A 23,942-nucleotide genomic window follows, 5' to 3' on the forward strand; every position below is an offset into this window, starting at 1 on the left:
AGTGAATCCCAATGACCAGCACTGTCATTATAGTAAGCAGATATGTGAACACGGTGAATGAAAGAAGTTCTGTAGATTTCTGTAGAGTTTCTATTCTTGTGCCCAAGTGGCATTGGCATCTATACGTTAAAGTTACAATTATTCTTATATTACTTAGCATTGAGTGTATTCCACTGAATTGATAAACATTTCACACAATTTACTGTACATTATATGTTAGGTTTCCTCATGAGTACGAAACATCAAATGACAATATACATAATATTTATAATTCCCCTGTATGTTGATTAGATTATATGTCGAAAAAGGCAAAGCCTTGAATGCATGCCAATCTAGGCACAGTGCACCACCTGATGGATATAATAAGACGTTGCATTTTAAAAAATATGTATATAAGCATGAATCACGGGTGGGGTACTGGGGGGGGGGGGGGGAGGGGGCGCCGTGACTTTGGTGGGTTCTGGGGCATGCTTGCCCATGAGAGAATCTTCCCAAAAATCACTTTGAAATGGTTCATTTTGATGACTTCTGAGAGTAGAAAATTACTCAATAATTGCATGGCTGTCATGGGTGCATTTTGCTATTAGACTACAATGTGTAAGTGGCTGGGTAAACACAAAGAACTTTTTTTTTTTAAATGAACAAACACAGGCCTGAAATTATAATTTATTTTTACATTTTTTTGAAATGCTCATTTTCTTTGTTTGTTCTTTGTTCTCATGCAATTGTGTTTGAAATAGCCAGCTAGTTAATGTTAGCCAACTCATTTCATCCGATTTAATATAACAATAGAAATAAAAATGAACATTAAATACCTAATAAACAAATAACTATTTCTGTCTCAATGAGGCTGACCACGGTCCATCTTAATAATGTCTGAGTCATCACATTTATTCAGACGACTTAATAAGCTACGTGACAAATGTGAAGATACAAAGGCATTATGCTACATTACAGAGCAATCAGAGTAAACCAAGGAACAATTACAGTGAGACAAAAATATAAAGCATTAGAACACACATTAAATTTACTCTGGCTTTCAAATGAAATGCACATACAGCCAGCACAAACAGTGGGGCTTGATGCAGAGTGATATTCAACCACTGCCAGCAGCACACCTCATTCTAATTTTAAGTATGACGACTTCAACCAATTACTGCCTAAGTACTTTGTGCATGCCTGTCTTTGCCTGATTGCATATACATGACTGGATCAGACGCAGATATCTTGCTCCAATCACTGTTGAGGATATTTGCATATAATCGCCTGGTAGAAACAGACGAGGCTCTGAATGGGATGACAGGTATGCCATCCACCAAGTTACAGCTAGGCAGAGAATACATACCCCATACCTATACAGCGCCTAAAGTTTGAAACTTTTCAGGGTCTCCTACAGAAATAACCACAATGACCACAGACTCTCAGCCCTTAAGAACATTCACTTCTGTGCCTTCTGACCTCATATAAACACACAGAATTCAGATACAAGGTCATAGATACAACAAATCAGTGCAAAACTTGGCTGATTTAGCATTTTTTTTTTCTGCTTCTTTTTCCTGCCAATTTCATCATCACAAATGCTCCAGTCCCACAATCAATAATTCTCCCCATTGCCCATTTAGCACGGTACTCGGATACACAGGCAAAATTAATGGACAGTCACAAAACGGTGCCTTCCCTGCACCGGTAAACTAAGTTCTTTTAAATAAAGAGAAAATGACAACATTAAAGAATGTCTTTTTTATTACAAAGGCAAGTCCCATTGTTTGAATCCTTCCAGGAATAATAAAGCCACGCTTTACACAGTTTTTGCTTTTGGCATTTTGATAGAGTTAGCTAACTTGCTAACAGCACCTGCTGTCACTGACTTAGTCGACAGAGGAGAGTGTAACAGCGAAGATGGCACCGAAATGAAGCACCAAAATCTGAATTGCAATTTGGTCCGGTAGGTACTTGGTCGTGTGGGAACCGGTGCCATAGTGATACTGGGTATCGGTACCCAACCCTATTCATGACTCAGACAGTTACATGACTACAAGGCCCTAAAACCTCGGACTAGTATTGCAGGCATTGCCCAGCCAGGGGCTTGTTCCACTACTATTTGAGTCCACAACGTTACACACAGCAATCAAAATGATCAAGCACACATGCAAGATATATGGAGGTCAGTTTGACTGTTCATGGCCATGTAAGTAAGTAAATGTTTATAACTTTATTTCCTTAAGCAATATTGATATTCAAATTGATATTCAGAATGTTCAATACATATGTTTAGGGAAAGTTAGGCTGAGGAAGCCATATGGATTTAGTGATGGCAGATTTGTTGATTTTCTTAAAGCAACAACAGGCAATTTCTAGTGTGAACTACTTTTTACCTAGGCTTCTGTAGCTACCTTCCAAATGGCAAGTTTGTAAATGAATGTTAGCTCGTGTTATACAAGACCTCCCAACATACAAAAAATTTGTTGGTCTATTACGTATTAAATAACCCAGTGAAAACACTTACAATTATCCATTTAAAACATATGAAAAGCACTTCATGGTAATTCATGGTGAAGAGCAAAAAAATATAACACAGACAGCAATAATTAACTTAATTTTTTAAACAGATACACTTTGCTCTCACACACAATTACAATTCACCTCAAAATGCCTCCTAAATACACACCCCTAGTACAGCCAACAATTTATATCATAGACCAAACTCGTCTTTGCCAATCAAAAACATGCTTTGAACTTGAAGCAGACTTTAAGATACATGCTGACAACTGGCAAATCCCAGACAGATCTGGAATCCCCCCCACCCCCCACCCCCTTCAGCATAACAACAGTTGCTTTGTTCAGGCGTGTGCACTCCTTTTAATGTGAATCAATCCATTTTCTTTTACAGAACTGCGTCTCTAAACAAGCTGGATGGCTTTCCCTATTTCTGTTAACAAGGGGAACAGTGCTCCCCCGCGTTTAAGGACGATTCCCCTTTAAGTACCGCCTTTAAGCATTTATAAGACTTAATCCATCTGTAATGCCATTAAGTCATTCCTCATTTTCAAAACCATTACCGGGGCCTAAAATTTTGATAGTGAAATCCATATGGTGCTTTTTATAATCAATGTGATGGTGCCAGAGCTCCTATTAAGATTAATCTAGAAAACGTCATGATGAATCGTTCCCCTTTAACTGAATTTGTCCATGAAGACTAAACCTGCCACGTGTTTGTCATGGATGAATAATACCCAGAAAACCTTGCAGAGGCAGTTTAATTCTACTCTCGTTTGCTGTGAAACAAAGTGAAAGACGTTTAAAACGGTAGAACGTAACAACTTTGGGGGAAAAGCCAACAACAGTGCTGGCTGTTAGATGAATGACATGGCCAAGGCTGTTAGCAGCTCCAACCTGAACCCTGGGCACAGTACTGCCAAGCTCAGTCAGCCACAGACAAGCATAAAGGAGAACAAAAACATGTAGGCCTAACAGTGCAAAACTGGCACACATACACAGGCACACACAAACACACACACACATATGCACACCTACAGGCACACACACACACACACACACACGCAGGCACGCACACACACACGCACGCACACACACACGCACGCACACACACACGTACACAGTGTGTGTGTGTGTGTGTGTGTTTCATACTCACATGCAATTTACTCACCGGATTATTCAAATAGTCTATACAATATTTAAACACTTGGCAAGTGCTGCCACATGACCATTATAAATGCTGCACAAATAAACATAGGTTTGTAATTCTAAGACCATTTTTGTTTTTGTTGTATTTAGATGTCCTAGGAAAGAGTACGTAAGCATAACATGCGAGTATGGTGGGTTAACTTCCTATAAAACGGCTAAAATGTTAATAAGATACATTCAAATATGCATACGTACATGACAAATAAATCATAATTTTGAACCGTTTAATTGACATAGGACTATATCCTAAGTCTTTCCGAAAACAGATTGGTTGTTTCTAAAATAACTGCCGATTTTATTTTACTGTACAAAAGCAGTTACTGTAATCATAAGTAGTATGCAATTATGCAAATTAAGCAGTCAACCATAAATGCCAGTTAAATAGGTTTTTTTAATTGTTTTGATATGCTATGATGAGCACTAATTGCACTATGAAAGCTTGAACTTATTATTATTAAGCCTGGACATGGCCAAGTACTGGACTTTATTGACATCATGGACAATTTTAGTAAAGCTCATCATGCGTCATACTTTAATGACAGGCAAACAAGAAAAATGAATTTTTTCTTCGAAGCTGCCGTGCACATACACGGATATATGAATTATTTCCAACCATTTTGTTTTTAAAGGAAAATTATTCATGATGATGTCGAACGGTGTGGCCTGGTATTGAAACAACACCGACTGAAAATAAAGGGATTGTCATACATTTGAACAATTTTACATTTGAATACTTTTCATTTATTTAGAAGATTCCTATTCTGTTTTATGATGAAACATAACTTTGAAATATCACTTATGCTGCACGTTGTGACGCGGAAAGTGACGCTAATCTCATGTAAGTGGAAGGGACATACTGTACACAATGCACCTATGCTCATCCTTCGCAAATTTTGCATTGTAATGACAGTCCATATACAAAACTCATTTTTAATGTATGAGGGCTAGGGAGAGATTGACAGCGGCTTTCGAATTGTACTATACGGGTACCCCAAGGCTCTGTTTAGCATTATAACAGAAATATAACATTCACTGAGTTTATTCCCTGTGAATAGATGGCACAGGGACACGTCAGACTCGCCGTTGACAATACCAGGCTATACCTACTGCACACAAGAATCATAATCCACTTAAAGTTCCCAGCAGTCCGTATTTTAATGAAGTTAAGACCTGATATAACAGAGTTGGTGATGGAGTGAAAACGTGACACCCATAAAAGTGGTCGACCACAAGGGAGAAGCAAAAACTGCTGAACCACACACAGCTCTCATACGCACCCAAATGGCTCTTTTAATGCAGGAGCTGTGTAACGTTTTAGTGCAATGTACGGAGGCTTCTGTAGCCTCACTTCAGCCCGGAAAGTGCTGAGTCACTGCAAATCTAATTTACTTTAGATGGATCTATAAGCATGGTCTTGGCTCTCTAATGAGATCCTAGGTTTTTGGGGGCTGATTTGGAAATTAAATAGCTAAACGGCCATTTTATGGCACGTACATACACACAGAGCAGACCTTTCTTTAGGTTCCCTAACGTCATCTCTAATAGAATCGGTCTGCCGTAATTCTGACAATGAATGAAATATGGTCAACAGCAAAATGTAATTTCAGTTATTTTCAAAAGATTTTTTTTTTGTTCTTTCAGTATCCCTGTAAAATGAGAAACATCTGTAAAAATTTAACTTACAACGTTATAGTCTTTCCATCCACCCTCTGTCATTTACTTAATTAGAAAACAAATTCCATTCTTGCCACCCAATTAATCGCAAACACTTTAGTGCAACCAGCCCATTGAGAATGCAGGTGTTTTTCTGTGGAGGCTGAATGGGGAGTTTTGTTATGGGTCGCTGCAGGTGAACCGGGAGGCAGGAGCTGCTGCACTGTCTGTAAAGCTGTGCCCCCACCCCCCACCCCCACACACCCTACTCTGTTTGTTTGTGTGAGCCATTTCCTGTATTCAGTAGAAGCTGTCAGTCAACTGCTTGGGTTTTCCAGATCTATTTGCAATGCATTTTAATCTGCCTTGTTTACATGGAGACATGATGGTAAAGGGATACTGCAGAGAATCAAGAAATATTTCCATAGAAAGCAGATTCTTTTAAATTGTTTTCTTTTCCCCCCCAAGGGCTTACAGTTTGCATGTTGTGTGGGTGTGCTATTTAAAATGGGTAGGGGAAAAAAATCTAAAATTTAGGAGAAGAAAAAAAAACACTGCCAGAAGACTGTTAATGGGCAGACATTAAGCCCAATTAATTTTGTTGCTAGGGGGGAAAAGATTTATGGAAATGACATGTGGTTAGGCATCGTTCCAAAATGCAGTTGGGTGGACATTGGTTGAATTTAAATTTGACTTTAATCTAACATTTTACAAATCCCGCAGCAGTACCACACAATCCTGTATTTGTTTTCTATTTGCATCTTCTAAGCCACAGATATGCATGTTATTTCACTTTTTTTTTCTGAAAGCATTCTTGTCGAGGTTTAATCTTTCACCCGCAGCAAGTTTATAATCAGAACGTAAACAGAATCATACTTCTCAGAGGTACCGAAGCAAATAAAAATATCTGCAAATAAAGAAATAACCCTTGCTGAACAAAAGTATTATGCATATTGCAGGTACTCCAAATTAAGGCCTCAGACCTAGCTAGTCTGGCACTTTTTAACAGAGCTGTCCTTCTGGAGTTTAATTGGGTCACGACAAGCTATGCAGCTTCACATTTGAGGAATCCATATCGCTAATATGGCTGGAATTACTTTTATATGGACTTATATAAACATGCACACAAGTTTTTTTTTTTTTTCTCTCTCTCTCACACACACACACACATATATTGAAATGGTGATGACACTTTTTAGCCATAATACTTTTATTTGTTATTAATAGTTATTTTTCCCTCTTGTTGCGAAGCAGCACTGTTAAATGTTATCTTGGAAAGGCATAATATCACAAGCTCAAAAGATCCTTTCATTGACCTGCTAGGATGAACAGTGCTTCACTCTTAATTTTTATTTTTATTTTCAGCAGCTGAAGAATGAAATTGACAGCACCATGTTTTACCTCAGGGGCTTTCTGGAAGGACAGTAGCATGAGAAAGGGGATCCATCTATCAGCAGGATCTAGAGAGAACCCCCTGAGATGAAAAATAAGTGTGCTGTTCTTCCACTGGATCAGATGGAAATAAATGATGGGAAAACTTTCTCTCCTTCTGAAGGTGGCATTTTGTGAATGAGCTGGTATACCTCAGTGTTATCCATAAAGCTCAAAGTCTTTGTGTCCAGGGAGTGGGTTACCAACTGGAGTACGTATGAACATCTTATGCGGAGTGCATTTAACGCTCTGGGGTCGCAAGGAAGATCAGAGCAGAGCACACAAAGCTTAAGTCTGTCAATGAGCTGGAATGAAGTGATGACTGGCGTTGATTACCTCCTGAACTCCTCTGCATCCATCTTCAAGGGATTAAAGCGATGACAAATTAACAGTGTCAATCATGCAGGTCTACAGAGTGAGAGAGAGAGGGATAGAGACAGGGAGACAGAGATACAGAGAGAGACAGAGAGAGATGTGATCTGTGTATGTGTGAGAGAGATTAGCAGCATTCTAGGTTATTATGTATATTGTATCTATTTTCTTTACAGGCCATTTTGCATGTTTTTGTTTTGAGTCCCTCGTGAATTATATTTCTTCAGCAATGAGAGCCATAAACCAAGAAATGACATGCACATCTAAAAGACATTTATATGCTAGAAATACTTCAGTTGAATGTATCCTATTTGTTTTCAGTTTCCTGCATAAAAATATCCAAATGGAGCAGTTATATTAATTTGATTATATTGTGGAGTTGTTTTCCCTCTATCTCTGAGTCTTATTTTTATTTGAACAAGGAATATTCTACATTTTGTAATGGCATTTAAATTTATCAGTCATGCTCATGACTGCTCATATCTCAAAAGTAGATGGAATTGTGTTGAAACTGAAAAAGTACCCCGTGGATTCAAGATAATTCCAATCCTGCAAGCGGGAGTTCACAGATAACCTCAGCTGGCTTTGGATCTCTGGATCTCTCTAAGGCTATAGTTTAGCTCTGCTGCAATGTGACAGACATGGTGTATTTACTTAAGCTGCAAACACCAAATACAAACAAATGTTACAATTCAAGGCCAAGTAGACTAAATAAACTCAGGGGTATTCAGGCCCCGGTGTGGCATAATGGGCTAGGACTAGGAACTGAAAACTTCAAAATTCCAGACCTATGTGCATTGGATGCTGCACACTTGCTAAAGTTATATACAGTATACATCATTAACTACTCCAGTCAAAATGGACTCTACGTAAAATACAAGTCATTACAAGTTACAAGTTCATTTTTAAGTGAAAATTATGATCCAAGGAGTGGTAGATAACACCAAACAGACAGGTTTTCCACACACTGACTGCTGTGTACTGTAACACAGCATGCTGGTATGAGCAGTATAGCAATAATGCATGTACTGTAGTTCTAAAAGGTACAGTGCAGGGCTAATATTAAATGATACTAACAATTCAATCATGCATAAAGTGTCTTTTCTGTGCCTTGATATACCAGTGGTGAAGCTGTAAGTTAGCAATAAATTGCCCGTGAGGTGTCACGCGTCACGCTGTTCGGTGCTGTGCCCTTCCCTCTGGCTGCCAGCTGTCAAACAACTGTGCTCCAGGCAGAAGGCTCTCGACTCAGAACTGCTCCTCTCGTCAGAGTCAGCCGTGTCCCGCCGAGCTACCCTCACAAAAACGATTATCCGCCGAGGCGCTGCTCCAGGAAGACCTCACAGCCTTCCTGTCCTTCTCTTTCTCTGGATAAGGAAAACAGCCAAGACTCCTTTGCAATTTTACACTGCACGTCTGATCGGCATGTCTCACCGTGTACGTTCACGGACGTAGGAAAGAAAATCAAATACAACCTCGATAAAATATTTGGTGCATCAACACATTCAGAATTCGGGCATCACAGTTTCACATAAATGAACCGAATGAAATCGACAACATAAAAAATACAGAAAGACCAAACGGACTGACCAGTTAATTGGAGAGTAGAACATTAATTCATTGTCCGTACAAAACTCAAATTGTAGCCATTCCTTGGAAAGGTTAAACTGGTGCTAGCTTGATGAACGGTTTTCCTGTTTTAACCCAGGGTATGTCAGCTTCATTAGGTGTAGCTCATTATAGAAGCTGATCTTAATTACACCGTCTCACCCTTCCTCAGTAACAGGCTACTCTCTTTCAGTTAACACACACCTTATTGATGCGATCTGCCCGTAAAACAGCTCAGAGCCATTGCCAGTAAATCCTAATGGAAACTCTGTTTAGGAGAACTCACAGATAAGTGGTGGTATTCTCCCTGCAGTGCACAGCTGTGAGGTTATAGATATTTCGGTATCGGAGAAAGAACTCATCACTTGTTGATGCTGTGTGACATTTTAATATACTGCGCCAGACACTGTTTTCAACTTATTGGAAATCTTGCCTCGTAACCAGGGCGATAAAATTGAAGATTGATCATAAGGACTGCACCTGTGCAGGGGCCAGCTCGACCGGCCGCGATCAAAGTGTCTCCAATTTTCTCCTCAACAATGACAGCATTATAATGCTTCTTCTGAAGCTGTCTGTCTGCGTTTTATTTATGAATACCTGCTGGGTCAGGACAGCACCTGTCTGGAACCATTATACACCGGTTTTCCACCAATGAGCACAGGTGGAAACTCCAGGTTCAGAAAGTAAAAGTCCTCCCCCAGTATTTTGTTCCAACCACCTGGATTTGCTAATTAGCACAATTCTTCTGCCAGGAGGCAGAACTAATTAGTGAAATCCACTGGCTGAATGGGTGGAAGAAACACATGGCAGGACTTCTACTTTCTGACTCCTGGACTTTGCACCTCAACCAATAAGCAACAAGTAAGGGATGCTGGGAACATACTTTTATTTCAGAATATTCCTGAACCCTTATCTGACTACTTTGCACAACGATGTAGCTGCACCCACAATTAACTTCATTTGCACATAATGTCGTTGCTCTTCTTTAGTAGATTGCAAAGCATTGGTTTTAACCACATTAACTACAATGAAAACAGATGGAAAGTAAAGATCAAAGAAATAAATCAGATCTCTGCACCATAATCATAACTTAAATTAAACCCAGTGTCTTTGTTATAATTAAACTAATTTACTGTGGATTTCCACACAGCTCATTTTACCCCTTTCAACACAATCAATTAAAACTGATTGTGTGCGTGTGTGTGTGTGTGTGTGTGTGTGTGCGTATACCCTTTTTTTTTCTTTTTTAGGTATACACAAAATTTGGGAAATGCTACACTTTCAATGGGAACAGGACGACATCCAGAAAGACCAAGCAGGGAGGCATGGGAAATGGACTTGAAATAATGCTGGATATCCAGCAGGACGAATATCTGCCCATCTGGAAAGAGACAAGTAAGCCACCCCAACACCTCTATCATTTTATTTAAATGTCCAGAATCCATTTTGATCCCAGTTCTTTCTTTTTTATTTTTTTTTCAGAATTACGCCAGGTTTGTTGTTGCAGTATCCTACTGTAAATTTACGAAAGTGAACGCTTAGAACAGTGGTGTCAAACTCGTTGCCATGGAGGGCCGTGTGTATGCAGGTTTTCATTCCAGCCAATTAATGCTGCCTTAATTGAGTCCAATTACTCATTCAGCCATATGCGTTTAACTGCATTGAAGCACAGAATATAAGAAAATTTTTATTTAGACAATGCGGGTCACCATAGACGTCGGGTCACCATAGTGCACAAACCTGCATCCCTAATTCAGCAAATAATTTAACTAATTATATAATCAAGATCTGAGGCTGGAATGAAAACCTGCATACACACGGCCCTCCATGGCAACGAGTTTGACACCACTGGCTTAGAAACAAATGCTTTTGCAAAGCACTCTGCTTCTTGCTTTTTTTAATTCCACAGACTACTAACAGAGTAGACTGTGGAATTAGACCCGCCCCCCCGATTTCACTGATTCAATGCCTTTCTACCAGTGTGGCACTGTCAATCAACCACCAACCTGTGGAGCTGCCCACTCCAATCAGCATTAGCACAGTTATGGTTCAGAACCAGACCACAGGACGTACCAAACCCTGATACCCAGGGTCTTAGCCGGACAAGTCACCCGGCAACTACGCACTCGTTACATCAAAAAGACGTTGATGAGCAGAGCTGGCGATTGATATTTTGGGGATTAGCCTCAGAGTACATGTTTATAAATGTCCTCTCGTGTTCCTCATCTGAAAGATGTGACATCACTGGAGGCGGGAATCCGAGTGCAGATCCACAGCCAGGAGGAGCCCCCCTACATCCACCAGCTGGGGTTCGGGGTCTCTCCGGGGTTCCAGACCTTCGTCTCGTGCCAGGAGCAGAGGGTAAGCCCCCGCCGCGCCCCCTAATTCCCACCGCCCCCACCCTAACCGTGCCTCCGGGGGGCTCGGCTCTGACGCTCGGCTCCCTCCCCCCCCCAGCTGACCTACCTGCCCCAGCCCTGGGGCCACTGCCGGGACGGGGCGGACCCGCTGATCCCCGGGTACGACACCTACAGCGTGAGCGCGTGCCGGCTGCAGTGTGAGACCAGCGCCGTGGTGCGGGAGTGCGACTGCAGGATGGTCCACATGCCCGGTGCGTGCCCCTCCCTCCCCCCCCCTCTCGCTCGCCCGCCCGCCCGCCCACCCACCTCCCTCACTCACTCGCGTCAGTCACATGTCCATCACCGACTCATTCGCCCGCTCCTTTCGCTCCTAATGGCCGCGTGCCCGTCCGTCTCTGGGATTTATTCGCCGTTCCCTCTTCGCCACGCCGCCGATGCGTCCCTGTCAGTCACGCGCCCGTCTCCGTGATTTACCCGCGCGTTACTGTCACTCGCCGTCACAACGTACCTGCCAGTCACGTACCGGTCTCTGTGGCTCATCATATGTTCCTGTCCGCCATTATTAGGTATCTGTCAGTCATGCGCTTCTCTCTGTATCTCACCTGGCTGTTCCACTCTCTCATCACCGTGTCCATGTTAGTCATATACCTGTCTCTGTGACTCATTCACCTGTCCATGTCAATTACTTACATTTCTTGTTGAATTACATTCCAGTGCAGGTCATGGATCAACACGATTAAAATATTTAGGATATCTTTTAGTATTTTTCATGTGCCAGTAAGTCCATAGACTAATCATACTGTGTTATTAAATTTGCATGTGTACATCATGAATTGAAAAAGAAAGTTTGAATTTCTCTCTGATCGCCTTCATTTCACATTTTTGTTTCAGGAACTGCCCCTATCTGTCCTCCCAACAAAATCAAGTGTGTAGACAGGGCTCTAGGTAAGATATTTCTGCATTTCTTACGAACACAACAAATATATAGATATATATTTTAATGACAAAATATTAAAAACAAACAAATGAATAATACAGTGGCATGAAAAAGTATTTGCCCCTTCCCGATTCACTGCTCAGACAATGTGTATAGAGGTTGTCAGGAGGTGGCAAGGAACAGGAGTTCTTCATTTGGCAGCCAGCTCATTCTACTTCTGATCAGATGTCTTTAGCATTGGCTGACTGTGAAGTACACTCCCACCCCTTACTTGCTCACTGCTTTCTATTCCCTGTATTGTTTGTGCTTCAAGTATGATGCATTCTACTTCTATCCTTCCATTGCATAAAATGCTACATTGAAGCAATATATGCCTTGACTGTGTTGCAGGCTTGATGTGCTACTAGATAACCTTTATCTCCAGCCTTTAGGATAACTGTAAAATAATGTTTATAATGGGATGTGCAAAGTTAAGTAAATTTATGATCTTCATTTGTAATAAAGCATAAATTTAATAATCTTTTCAGAACGATCACGAACCCCATTTAACGGGTGGCTGAACTAAGTCTAGATAAATCTCTCTATTTACATAATCAGAATACATTTTCTCCATGTGGGAAGTATTAACTTGGAGGTTCTTTTTTGAATGAAAAGTTGTGTCATCTACTGAAATGTATATTTTTTTCCCATCACTTTGAGAATAGGCCTTTATCTGCCCTCTGCATACAGATAACTTCATTATGGCTCCTATAACCATGCAATTCACATCTGATTCCCATGATCAGATTGTAGACTCCGTCTTTGTATTTTTCCAACAGTACAAGCAATGGGAAAATCCCCAGAGAGAGAGAAAGAGATTGTGTGTGCGTTTGTGCATGTGTGAGTGTGTGTCTATGTGTGTGTGTGTGTGTGTGTAAGACATAAAGAGAGAGAATGTGAATGAAAGTGTGTGCAGGAGGAAAATTTGTGTGAGCTTTTAAGCTTTTTGCATAAGAAATAGTCTGTGTGTCGGTTCTTTTAATATTCCCGTGGGACGATATTAAAAGAATACCATAAGAAGACCATGCTTTGAAAATTACTTTCTGTAGCAAAAAAAAAAAAAAAAATCTTTCTAAAAATCAATCCCAGCCCGTTTGGCTAGCTGGCAGGGGTTAAGCTTGGGTACACTTCCAGTGTATTCTCATTTGTTCTAGAGCGCCCAGGAGAACAGAGTTTCACACAGCAGAAGGCCGGCATTAAATCATGTCTACAGACTCAGCGCGGCGCACTGCGGGCCCTTTGTGTGTTCTGGATTTATGGGGCACTAATCCCTCTGGTGTAACCAATTTCTGACTCTTGGGTCTGTTTGGCAGCGGTGTTCCTAAAGAGCGCGGGGGAAAGCTGCATCTGTGAGACGCCCTGCAAGCTGACCCGCTACGGCAAAGAGCTCTCCATGGTGAAGATCCCCAGCAAGGGTTCGGCACGCTACCTCTCCAGGAAGTACAGCAAGTCGGAGGAATACATCAGGTGAACGCGCACAGAGGAAGTGATGTCGTGCTGTTAGCTGTTGCGAACATACTGTGACTGAGATTGAGAAATATCAGTGTTGGGGAAAAAAAAAGCTGTATCTCTATCAGAACACTATATGACCAAACGTATCTGGGCCCCTTGGTTCCAGTGAAGGCTAATCTTAATGCTACAGCGTACAATCACATTCTAGACGATTCTGTGCTTCCCCAACAGTTTGGGGAAGGCCCTTTCCTGTTTCGGCATGACAATGTTCCCGGGCACGTAGCGAGGTCCATATAGAAATGGTTTTGTCGAGAAATATGCAGCAATGCTCCAACATCTTCTGTGGATTTTCCCACACAGTAAAATGTCCAATGTTGATTCAACTCTGTTAACAGAGTACATGAAATATGAGTGCAATAGGGACCATATGTACTCTGTAAGAGTTAACACTGGACTCTTTACTGTGCAGTTAGGCAAAAGCTATATCGTTGCAGTGTACAAAACCATTTACATCTGTATGTAGCAAACGTTCAGCTTCTGCCAGAGGCAATTTAACGCATCCAGAAGCTGGTGCAGATATGTATGAATCATATTAGATATGAGAGATGCAGTTAATATTTAACAGTTCGACTTTTTATTTGAGGGTGAAAAAATACCATTAAGCATAAAATGACACATCAGATACTGTATGTTCTTAAAATTACTTACTTCCTTCTTGTAGGCATATGCATGCATACACCCACACACGCACCCATACAAGCACCCACACAAGCACACACACACACACACACACACACACACACACACCATCAAGCAGTGTCATCTGGACCTCAGGGTTGTGAGTGTGGTCTGAATATTAATATTTAAAGACTTTAGAAGCTGAAAAGGTTGAGAGGGGTTATGCAATGAAAAGCACATTTGAAGGATGAAAGCGTGAAAGCATTCCAGGTCAAGCTTTCCCTCCTCTACTCAAGTAATTCTCTGTAACGACATTTGATCTCCCTGTGGAAGTCCGATATATCGTCTATCATACCAGACAAAACAAAAATGTTGCACTGGTTTGTGGAAAATGTCTCTAAACATGTTTCTCTGTTCTTCTTTCATAATACGTTTTATTAAATATTGTATTCATAATTGATGATATTAATATCAATTTGCAATGGGGTTGTAGTTGGTCAGCTGTCTGATTATTATGCTCAATGTTTTTTTTTCCCCAATTGCAGGGACAATTTTCTTGTCTTGGACATTTTCTTTGAAGCCCTTAATTTCGAGACCATAGAACAAAAGAGAGCGTATGACGTGGCAGGATTATTAGGTGGGTCTGTTTTCACATCGGTTGTGCTATTGAAATGCAGTGCGTGTCTTCAGGAAATAATACGAGTTAATGAGACAGCAGAGCGAGATTTTTCTCAGTATAGAGCAGGGGTGGCCAATCATGGTCCTGGAAAGCCGCAGGTTCTGACGTCAGCAACCAATTTAGAATCGAAAAAACCAGGTGAGGTCACGGCGCGATCAACCGTTTTAATTAGGCAATTAGCCACTGAGTAAAAAAATGAAAATCAGTATACCCTGCCACCTTCCAGGACCAGGGCTGGGGACCCCTAGTATAGAGGCTAAACGAGAATCCCGTCCACAGCACACTGACTCTGTTCTCTTTTAAGGGGACATCGGGGGCCAGATGGGGCTGTTCATCGGAGCCAGCATTCTGACGGTCCTAGAAATACTCGACTTTATCTACGAGGTACTTTCATGTTTTTTGGTTATTTTTTTAAATACGTGAATACGTACAGAAAGCATTTAATTCACATGGAAAGATGGCCCCAAAAAAGCTGCCTCCCAGACAGGTTCAGTCAGCTTTCATCTCCGCCGAATCATCTCGGGCGAGGCGCCGACGTATCCGTCCTTCTGGGTTCGTAACCCCGCTCCGCGAGCAGCTCCGGCTAGGCCGCGAGCACCGCGCAGTACACGGCTAACGCGCTAAACGTACGTCCGGGCGAGCAAACGCGCAGCGGCATGCAAATCCGCTCTGAGCTCCCGCGGCTCTTTTGTGTGGGTAATTGTCTTCCCGCTGACCCAGGTCGTCAAGCGTAGGCTGCAGCGTCTGCTGAGGCCGCAGAAGGAGGAGAAGAAGAAGCAGACGGGCATCGTGGCCACGGTGGGCCTGGACGATCTGAAAGCCAAGGTGAGCCGCTAAGGAGACGTAGCGGCAGGCATCGCTATGCGAATGCAGAAACATAGAGTCTTTTCCCCCCTTGGAAGTGGAAAACAACATCATATTGAGAATCACTGAAAATCAATCACTGGTTATTATTTTCATTGCCTGGCAGCAACCGATATTGCTTTCGGTTTTGTGCAATATGCCGTTGAATTTCTCACAGCAAAGTACGGTCTTCAGTAATACCAGAGATATAGTAAATCTTTTGAGGATCTGGTTGAAACAATGAGATGGAGTTGGCCCAGTGAAATAGATCCAGGTGTTTGATGTTCTCTGTGGATTATGTCAAGAAGGATTACTGTTTGTATTGCCCAGAAGTCATAGTTTATTTTATTTTTTTATTTTTTTTTGCTGTGTAAGCAAATGTGTTCCCTCTGCAATTCTGACACTGTAATCTATCCTGTATTTTCATGCAGGACGTGCACTGTACGTTAGGATTGATGAGCATTCACAAAGTATTATATAGATCATATAGAAATACTGTATATAGATTCTCGATTTACATATACAATATGCTGTATTATAGCAAATAAGTACGCAAAAAAAGACACCAAAAATGTGCATCCGAATTTGTTCTTATATCTGTTCTGGGGCCTTTAGGAGTCTGGAGAAACGACGAGAAGTCACCTGGAAGGAGCCTACCCAAAAACGATACTCCCAAACCACCACCACCACACGCAACACGGAGTCTTCGAGGACTTCGCCTGCTAGGGCCCCCGAGTCGCTTGGCCCCCGGCCACAAAAAGAAAAGAGAAGAAAAACACAATCTCTCCTGCTGGATTTGGGCTTAATAAGAGACCCTCGAACCCCAGCTTTACCTGTATTACGGTCACAAGTGAAAAGCTGCAGCCAAAGTCGAACACCAAACCTGTGCTTCTAACGGACGTGTACAGAGGCCGTTCCATGGCCCCCCCCCGGAGGCTCGCACCCGTCCACCCCGCCCGGACGGCTATCCTGCTGGCAAATCCCACCATTTCTATCCCCGTGAATTTCTGCTACATGGACACTAGCGAGAAATAAGGTGTTCATGTCCTTTAGACCCAGTTTATAATAATAATCTTGTGTTTTTGTCAACTTGATTGTGCAATTCACTTAAAGGGTATTATTCTGGAGTATGTCTTTATGACATATGTCACAATATCCCTAATCTGTTGGCAAATTATCAAATGAAAGAAAATAATACAACAAAGTGGTTTCTACACTCTCCCCCATTTACAGTTTAATGCAAAAGTATTGGGACAGTGATACAATGCTTTTGGCTCTGTACTCCAGCACATTGGATTTGAAATAAATCAATGAATATGAGGTTAGGGAGCAGACTGTCAGCTTTAATTTGTGGGAATTTACATCCATATCTAGTGATCCGTGGAGAAATTACAGCCCTTTTAGTACATGGTCCCACTAACTTAGGGGAGAAAAAGCAATTGGAAAAATTTACATAATCTGAAATAAAGTCCTCATATTTAGTGCTTGGTTGTAAATCCTTGGCATTCAATGACTGCCTGAAGTCTGCAACCCATAGATATCACCAGACACTGGGTGTTCCAGGTGATGCTCTGCCAATCATCCAAATTACACTTTTTGGCTCTCAAAAACTCCTTGGTTGATTTAGCAGCATGTTAGGGGTCATTGTCCTGCTGCAAGGTGAAGTGCTGTCCATTGCGTTTAGTGGCATTTAGAGGTTGGATCTGCGCATATGTTTCTGTATACTTCAGAATTCATTCTGTTGCTGTCGTCAGCAGTCACATCAAGGCAAGTGAGCCAGTTCCAGTGGCAGCCATACATACCCTACCTCCACCATGTTTGACAGACAGGAGGGGGTGATTTAGATTTTCCATTGTTTCTCCACAGTTTCCTCTATCCATTCCTTTGGTAAATACGTCTCTCATCTGTCAATAAGACTTTGTTCCAGAACTCCACGGTTTTTTTAAATGTACTTTTTTTTTAGCAAACTGTAAACTGGCCATTCTGTTCTGGGGCTTATCAATGGTTTGCATCTTGTTCTGAACCCTCTGAGGTTATGCTAGTGTAGTCTTCTCTGTATGGCAGTCTTTGACACATCTATGCCTACATCCTGGAGAGTGTTCCTGATCTGTTTGACTATTAAAAATGGTTTTTCTTCACAATTGAAAGCATTCTTCAGTCATCCACAACAGTGATCTACCGTGGTCTACCAGGTTGTTTGCTATTGCTGAGCTCACCAGTGCATTCTTGCTTCCAAACAATGTATGAAACAGGTGTATCAGATCTGTTTCATTCAGATTTTTCAGTCTCATGAAAAGTCTCAGGCATTCACAATTATATAGTCCTCATCAGGCACAGACACCACCCTGGTCAGGGTGACCAACAATCTCCTGATGGTTGCCGATGCTAGTTCACCCAGCCTCCTGATCTTCCTTGTTTAAGTGAGATGTTTGATACATCCGACTGTATCATCCTCCTCTTTTGCCTTCAGGATTTCATTAGACTCATCAACACCACCACTGGTTCCAATCCTACCTCACAGACTAAGTTTACACTGTTTGTCACTATAGGTGAGGGTAGGTCTGGAGTTCACCCAGTCACCTGCGGTGTCCCTCAAGACTCAGTACTTGGTCAAATCCTCTTTGGACTCCCACTCAGCCATATCATTCAGTGTCACAACATCTCTTGCCACACCTATGCTGATGATAGCCAGCTATACCTCAAAGTCACCCCCAACCTCCCTGCAGCTTCCACTCGTCTATATGCCAGCCTTGAGGAGATCAAAGCTTGTGAATCATCTGTAAACCAGCCTTCCACCATCTTTGCAACATTGTCAAACTCTGTCCTGCTCTAACTACAGCTGATGCCAAGAAGCTCATCCATGCATTCATCTCCTCTAGTTTTGACTACTGCAATGGCCCCCTGGTCAGCTTTTCAAACAAACAAAAAAATAGCAATATGTCCAAACCAGCATCACCTAGATCTGGTCTGGAAATATGAACACATCACTCCCATCCTGGAGTGCTTTCATTGCCTGCCAATCACACAGCACATTGACAAGAAAACAGCCCTGCTCTCCTTTCAGACCATGTACCAAGCTGCCCTAACTATCTTAAAGACCCCATACAGCTCCCCCCAGTCCCTCAGATCTGCAAGCTCCAATCTGCTACTTATCCCACACACCAAGCTCGAAACCATGGGAAACCAAGCCGTTTGTGCATCTGCCCCCTGAATTCCCTTCCTAATCACCTGCGGGAGTCTCAAACCCTGTTCTCTTTCAAAACTGGACTCCTTTCTCCATTATGCCTTCAGTCTGATCCAGCCCCTCCCCCTCCCCTCCCAGGACATCCTACGTTTTACCTTCTAAACCTTGTTTGAAGGCCTCTTAAGCTCACCGCAACCCTTTTTTCTGAAATTTATCTTAATCTTATTTGCATGTGAAGCATCATTGAGATACTCCATAAAAAGTGCTCTACAAATTTAATTGATGATTATTATTATTATTCTTATTATTATTATTATTATTATCATGTTGAGAGACAACAAAAATGCAAATTCCACAACTCTTATTGACTTTAGTCCTTACTATCAACTTAGACCTGTGCATGAACTAATAATGCAAAGACAAATAGCTGGCCAAGAAACAGCTCAGCAGCAAAATGACCAATTATTTTTACTTCCTTAAAATGGGGGAGACTATGTATGAAAAAATGGCTGTAATTTCTACGTGGATCACCTAATATGGATGTAAATACCCCCAGACTAAAGCTGACAGTCTGCACTTTAACCTCATATTCATTGCTTCATTACAAATCCACTGTAATGGAGTACAGCACCAAAACAACCAAAGTTGTCACTGTCGCAATAATTTTGCATTCATCTGGATATATAATTATTTCTGAAGTATTTCCAAGAATTGCTGAAACAGAGAGGCCCATTATCATGTGTGTAATTGGTTTTTGTAATGTTATTTAAATATTATGGAAATTTAAATGATTTTAAAGTGATCATCATACGCCATTAGCACTGAGATGTACACAATGAGATGTAACATCTGACTTCCTCTCAGTTTGTCAACCCAATCAAGTTATCAAAGTTTCTATTTCAAAATGAGAAAATATTTGATACTATTACACTGAGAGCAGGTTTAGCACAATTTTTTACAGTTAAATTACCTCTTATCCTCATAATTTTAAATCTAATTAAATTAAATGAACTACATTACAGTACATGTGCAAGAGTTTTGTAGAAAAAATGCTGACAACAGCAGATTTTTGTGCATGTGTGCACACGCATATATATGTACATACATATTTACACACACACACACACATATAAAAATAATAATAATACATAATTATGAGCATATTAAGAATAAATGCTAAAGGCTTTCTGACTCTGATGACCATGAATTAGCCATGTTGGACCCAGGCAGTTGTTTGAGCTTCTGAGTTCTTTCAGAGTTTCCTCTGTTACTCCACAGCCCAGTTAATGAACCTGTACATCCACTCTTCTCTTACTGTGACTTGTTTCCACCATGGGATGAGTTGTAGTTTATAGTTGTTGACAGGTTGGAGTCATTTGTCCTCCTAAATCTACTGATCTCCTTCAGTTTGAAATTTCCATGCCAAAGATATATAGTAGAGAGATTAAGATCCTGTCACGTTCTTGTTTATGACTAGATGTACTCTGGCAGCTGATTTGTAGTTATTCTCTTGTGTAACTGGTATGAGTAGATTCCGGACTCACACCACTGTCATCCAAGCACTCCTGAATTAATGCCTACCAGACAGAATATCAAAATTAAATAATTTCTGAACTCCAGATATTTATCTCATACCTATTCTGTTGCTCAGAGCACTCAAAGTTTTATTATATAATCACATTCTTGGTTTTAAATCTTACACGGAGGTTATCACCAGACACACATTTCTCATATTAAACTTTTATGATAAACTTGAGTGCTCCGTAAATTTACATATAAACACTAGTCCAGTAAATCCTATGCACCTTATGAAAAATAATGTATCTGAATGAACATTCGCCTTCAAGGAAACTGGCCTTATTGTCTTATCTGCTATTCACATTCATCTTCACTTTAGATATCTGGTGGAGAGATGAAACGTGTAGCAGTCAATGATCTAGGTATCTAGGCGAAAAAATTTCAACAAAAATAGTTGCTCAAGTAACCTTTATATTACTTGAGCAAACAATTCTATTATCATGCGTGATTATGTAAAAAGCTTGTCTACAACAATGTCCAAAGTTATGAAATCATACTCCCTGCAAAGATCTGTGACTGAAGATACCATCGTTCCCTAGAAATATTTACCCTGCATCCCTACCCAGGTTGGCCAAGGTGCACAAACATTGTTACAACTGAGGGGAAAGATTTGCTGTGGTTGAGGGTTTGATAGCAGGAACATGCTATCCAGTGTAAATTACACCGCCTTGGATATCTTGTAACAGTAGGGATGCTTTTTGCGTTACAATGGAGCAAACTACTTTACACTGAAGTGCTGTGTTTCTTACTGTAGCATGAAAGGAGCCATTTATTGAGTTTAGGAGCACAATCCAAAATGTGTGTCCAGTGCAGGACTTTTCATTGTTATTTTTAGTTATGTTCGTCTAGACACGTTGTACATGTGCATCTCAAGCTGGCAAATGAGAACTCTTGGATTAGCCACTTTATTTTTCTTAGCAATTTATGATATATAATCAATAAACCACTGATTTCAAGTTCACACATTGTCAAAAATGTCCACAGTATACCTTAAGCAAAGTACTATAAAAGGTAGACTGAATACTTTCTTCAATATAGAAACAAGAGGAGTGATACAGTAAGACCCTAAGCAGGCATACAAGATATGCCTGTCAATCCATTCAGATGTATGATGAGAAACTCTAGTGGAATATGAATACAAATTTAATGAATATGAATATAAATTTATAAATATATTTTGTACAGAAGTCTGCTGTTGTGACTGTATGTTTCTTTTTTGTTTGTTTGTTTTTTGAGCACATTTTATAAATGTAATAGTAATAATAACTCAGCATTAAAATGATAGGATTGATAAGTTATACGTTTCTGATTTCTGGTATGAAGTCAACACATCACATTTCTCTACTGCTTCCTACAAAATGTGTGCATAACCCTCTGCCCCCTCCAACAGCACACAAGCAGCTTACAGCTTTGAAGGTTATGAAGAGTAGAGATCAGGAGAAGGACATTATACTTTAAAGCCCAATGTAAACTGCTTTGCGGATGGTCAAGACAATCATTAAGACGTGAACAGGCATATCATTCCTCAAAACTGAGGAGCTCGCTAAAGAGGGGCCTGGTTCGGGAAATCCACAAGGCAGTTCTGGAAGAGCTCAGCATTCAATTACGGAGAAAGAAATGTCCATGAATCAACAAACTCTCAGTCACTCCTCAAAACTGATTTCAGCATACAAGAAACCTATTAAAAAGATTATGTGCTAGTGATGTGTAAGCTATAAACCATGACAGACCATACGAATATACAAACTGGCTGTTAATGAAATGACTGGCATGGTTTTGGTCACTATGAACTTTCAAGTTACATTCCCATTTTGGTGTATCCAACCTTAAGTAACAGCTGTGAATGTACTTTTCACCACATCTTAGTTAATTGTAGCTTATGACCTAAATGCTAAAACTCACTCTTCTAAAGTAGACCCATTAAAGAATACAAAATGCACGGTCCACTGCAACGTTAAGCAAATTTAATTGTACATTATTTCATTATTATTCCAAGTTCAGCTTTCCAGCTGATTTGAGGCAAAGAGCACTCTCATTATAGAAGAATAACACGCAGAAGGAGAAAATCTGATGATTATCTTACGTACATTTAATACATACTTTACACTGCAGTGAGTGCATTTGAACATGTAACTGCCTTTCTAAAGTATACCTTAAAAAGTGAAAACTTTTTCAGTACTGTGTTAATGTTCATCATACATCACACAATGTACTTTTTACATGGACTAAACTGAATTTATTTTTAAAAGACATTAAAACAGCATCTTGCCCTAAATCAAAAGCATAATTAGATAAATAAAAGTTCACAGGTCAAAAACCTTCCACTAAATATGTCCAGGGATTTCCCGATGCTCATTGGCTGACACCTATAGGCAACACTAAGTTGTGACAATTTATTTTCTCCTTTTTTCCCCGTTTACCATACCATGCCAATGGCTTCAGGACATATATTGCCTTTGGAAGTATACATTTTAGAATCTACATCAGTCCATAAACAATGGTGTGAGGACAAACACTTCTGTAAATTGTTAGTTTTTAATTCATGAGAATATTTTTATTATGTGAAACCAAACTGCACAACACAAATCAGATTATTATTATTATTATTAGGCAAGATATTGCTTCTATAATCATAAGATAAATTAACTATTTGCTGCATTGTATCACAAACAATGACAGAACTTTTCACCAATAGGACTCAATATAACATCTTCAAATACTGTAGCAAGAACTATAGGATGTTTCACCTATAGTCAGCACAAAGCTTCCCAGTATATCTAAAATTACTAATATACCTTCATTTTCAGCAAACCCTATGAAGTCAGACCCATAACAAGGCTGCCAGTCACTGTCTTTGCCACACACAGTGCTGGCAGATTTATGAAACAACATTTCTTGTGACAATTTGAAATTTGTTTGACTCACTGGAAGGTGTCTAATACCTTGTCCTGTCCATTGTAAATGTCTCCTTGTCAAACTGAGTGCTGGGTGTAAGCAGCTGTTATATTCTCACATTACGTTCATTGACTGTATATGAAAAAGGTGTGTCAGTAGAGCTGCGTTTCTATCCCCGTAAGGGCACATACTTCCCACTCTTGAATTCACACTGATACTCTCATATTGCATTTGTTTAATAGGCCAGTGGAACTGTAGGCTGGCTACTTGAATGCAGATGGAAAGTGGAAAGTTCAGGGATAATAAAGTAAAAGTCCTGCCATGTATTTCTTCCACCCAGGAAATCAGCCAGCTGATTTCACCCATTACCTCTACCCCCTGACTGAATAATTGTGCTAATTATCAAATCAATGGTGAGTGGAACAAAATACCGGGGAGGACTTTTACTTTCTGAACCTGGATTTTCCACCTCTGCCTGAACTTAAGTGACACAGGAAGGACAACATTTCATTTTGCAAAGCATGCATG

General features: G+C 40.6%; 1 protein-coding gene and 1 long non-coding RNA gene across 3 annotated transcripts in view; one reads left to right on the forward strand and one right to left on the reverse strand.

The window, feature by feature from the left end:
• Positions 1–21,815, forward strand: part of LOC118214468 (acid-sensing ion channel 4-A-like) — a 78,918-nt gene extending 57,103 nt beyond the window's left edge. Inside the window, exons 2-10 of the mRNA XM_035394445.1 lie at positions 10,020–10,164; positions 11,003–11,130; positions 11,227–11,380; positions 12,021–12,074; positions 13,419–13,572; positions 14,781–14,872; positions 15,219–15,298; positions 15,635–15,739; positions 16,373–21,815. Of these exons, the coding sequence (XP_035250336.1) occupies positions 10,020–10,164; positions 11,003–11,130; positions 11,227–11,380; positions 12,021–12,074; positions 13,419–13,572; positions 14,781–14,872; positions 15,219–15,298; positions 15,635–15,739; positions 16,373–16,483 (1,023 nt within the window). The 3' untranslated portion in view covers positions 16,484–21,815. The remainder of the gene's footprint in view (positions 1–10,019; positions 10,165–11,002; positions 11,131–11,226; positions 11,381–12,020; positions 12,075–13,418; positions 13,573–14,780; positions 14,873–15,218; positions 15,299–15,634; positions 15,740–16,372) is intronic.
• Positions 1–23,942, reverse strand: part of LOC118214472 — a 265,667-nt gene that overhangs the window by 115,154 nt on the left and 126,571 nt on the right. Inside the window, exon 3 of one of the 2 annotated variants that reach the window (XR_004762624.1) lies at positions 7,103–7,197. The exons of the other annotated variant lie outside the window; for it this stretch is intronic. This is a non-coding gene — a long non-coding RNA (uncharacterized LOC118214472). Of the gene's footprint in view, positions 1–7,102; positions 7,198–23,942 lie in introns of those variants that run through there. 2 annotated transcript variants of the gene reach the window in all.

This window comes from Anguilla anguilla, chromosome 15 (genome assembly GCF_013347855.1).
Source record: "Anguilla anguilla isolate fAngAng1 chromosome 15, fAngAng1.pri, whole genome shotgun sequence".
Taxonomy (NCBI): domain Eukaryota; kingdom Metazoa; phylum Chordata; class Actinopteri; order Anguilliformes; family Anguillidae; genus Anguilla; species Anguilla anguilla.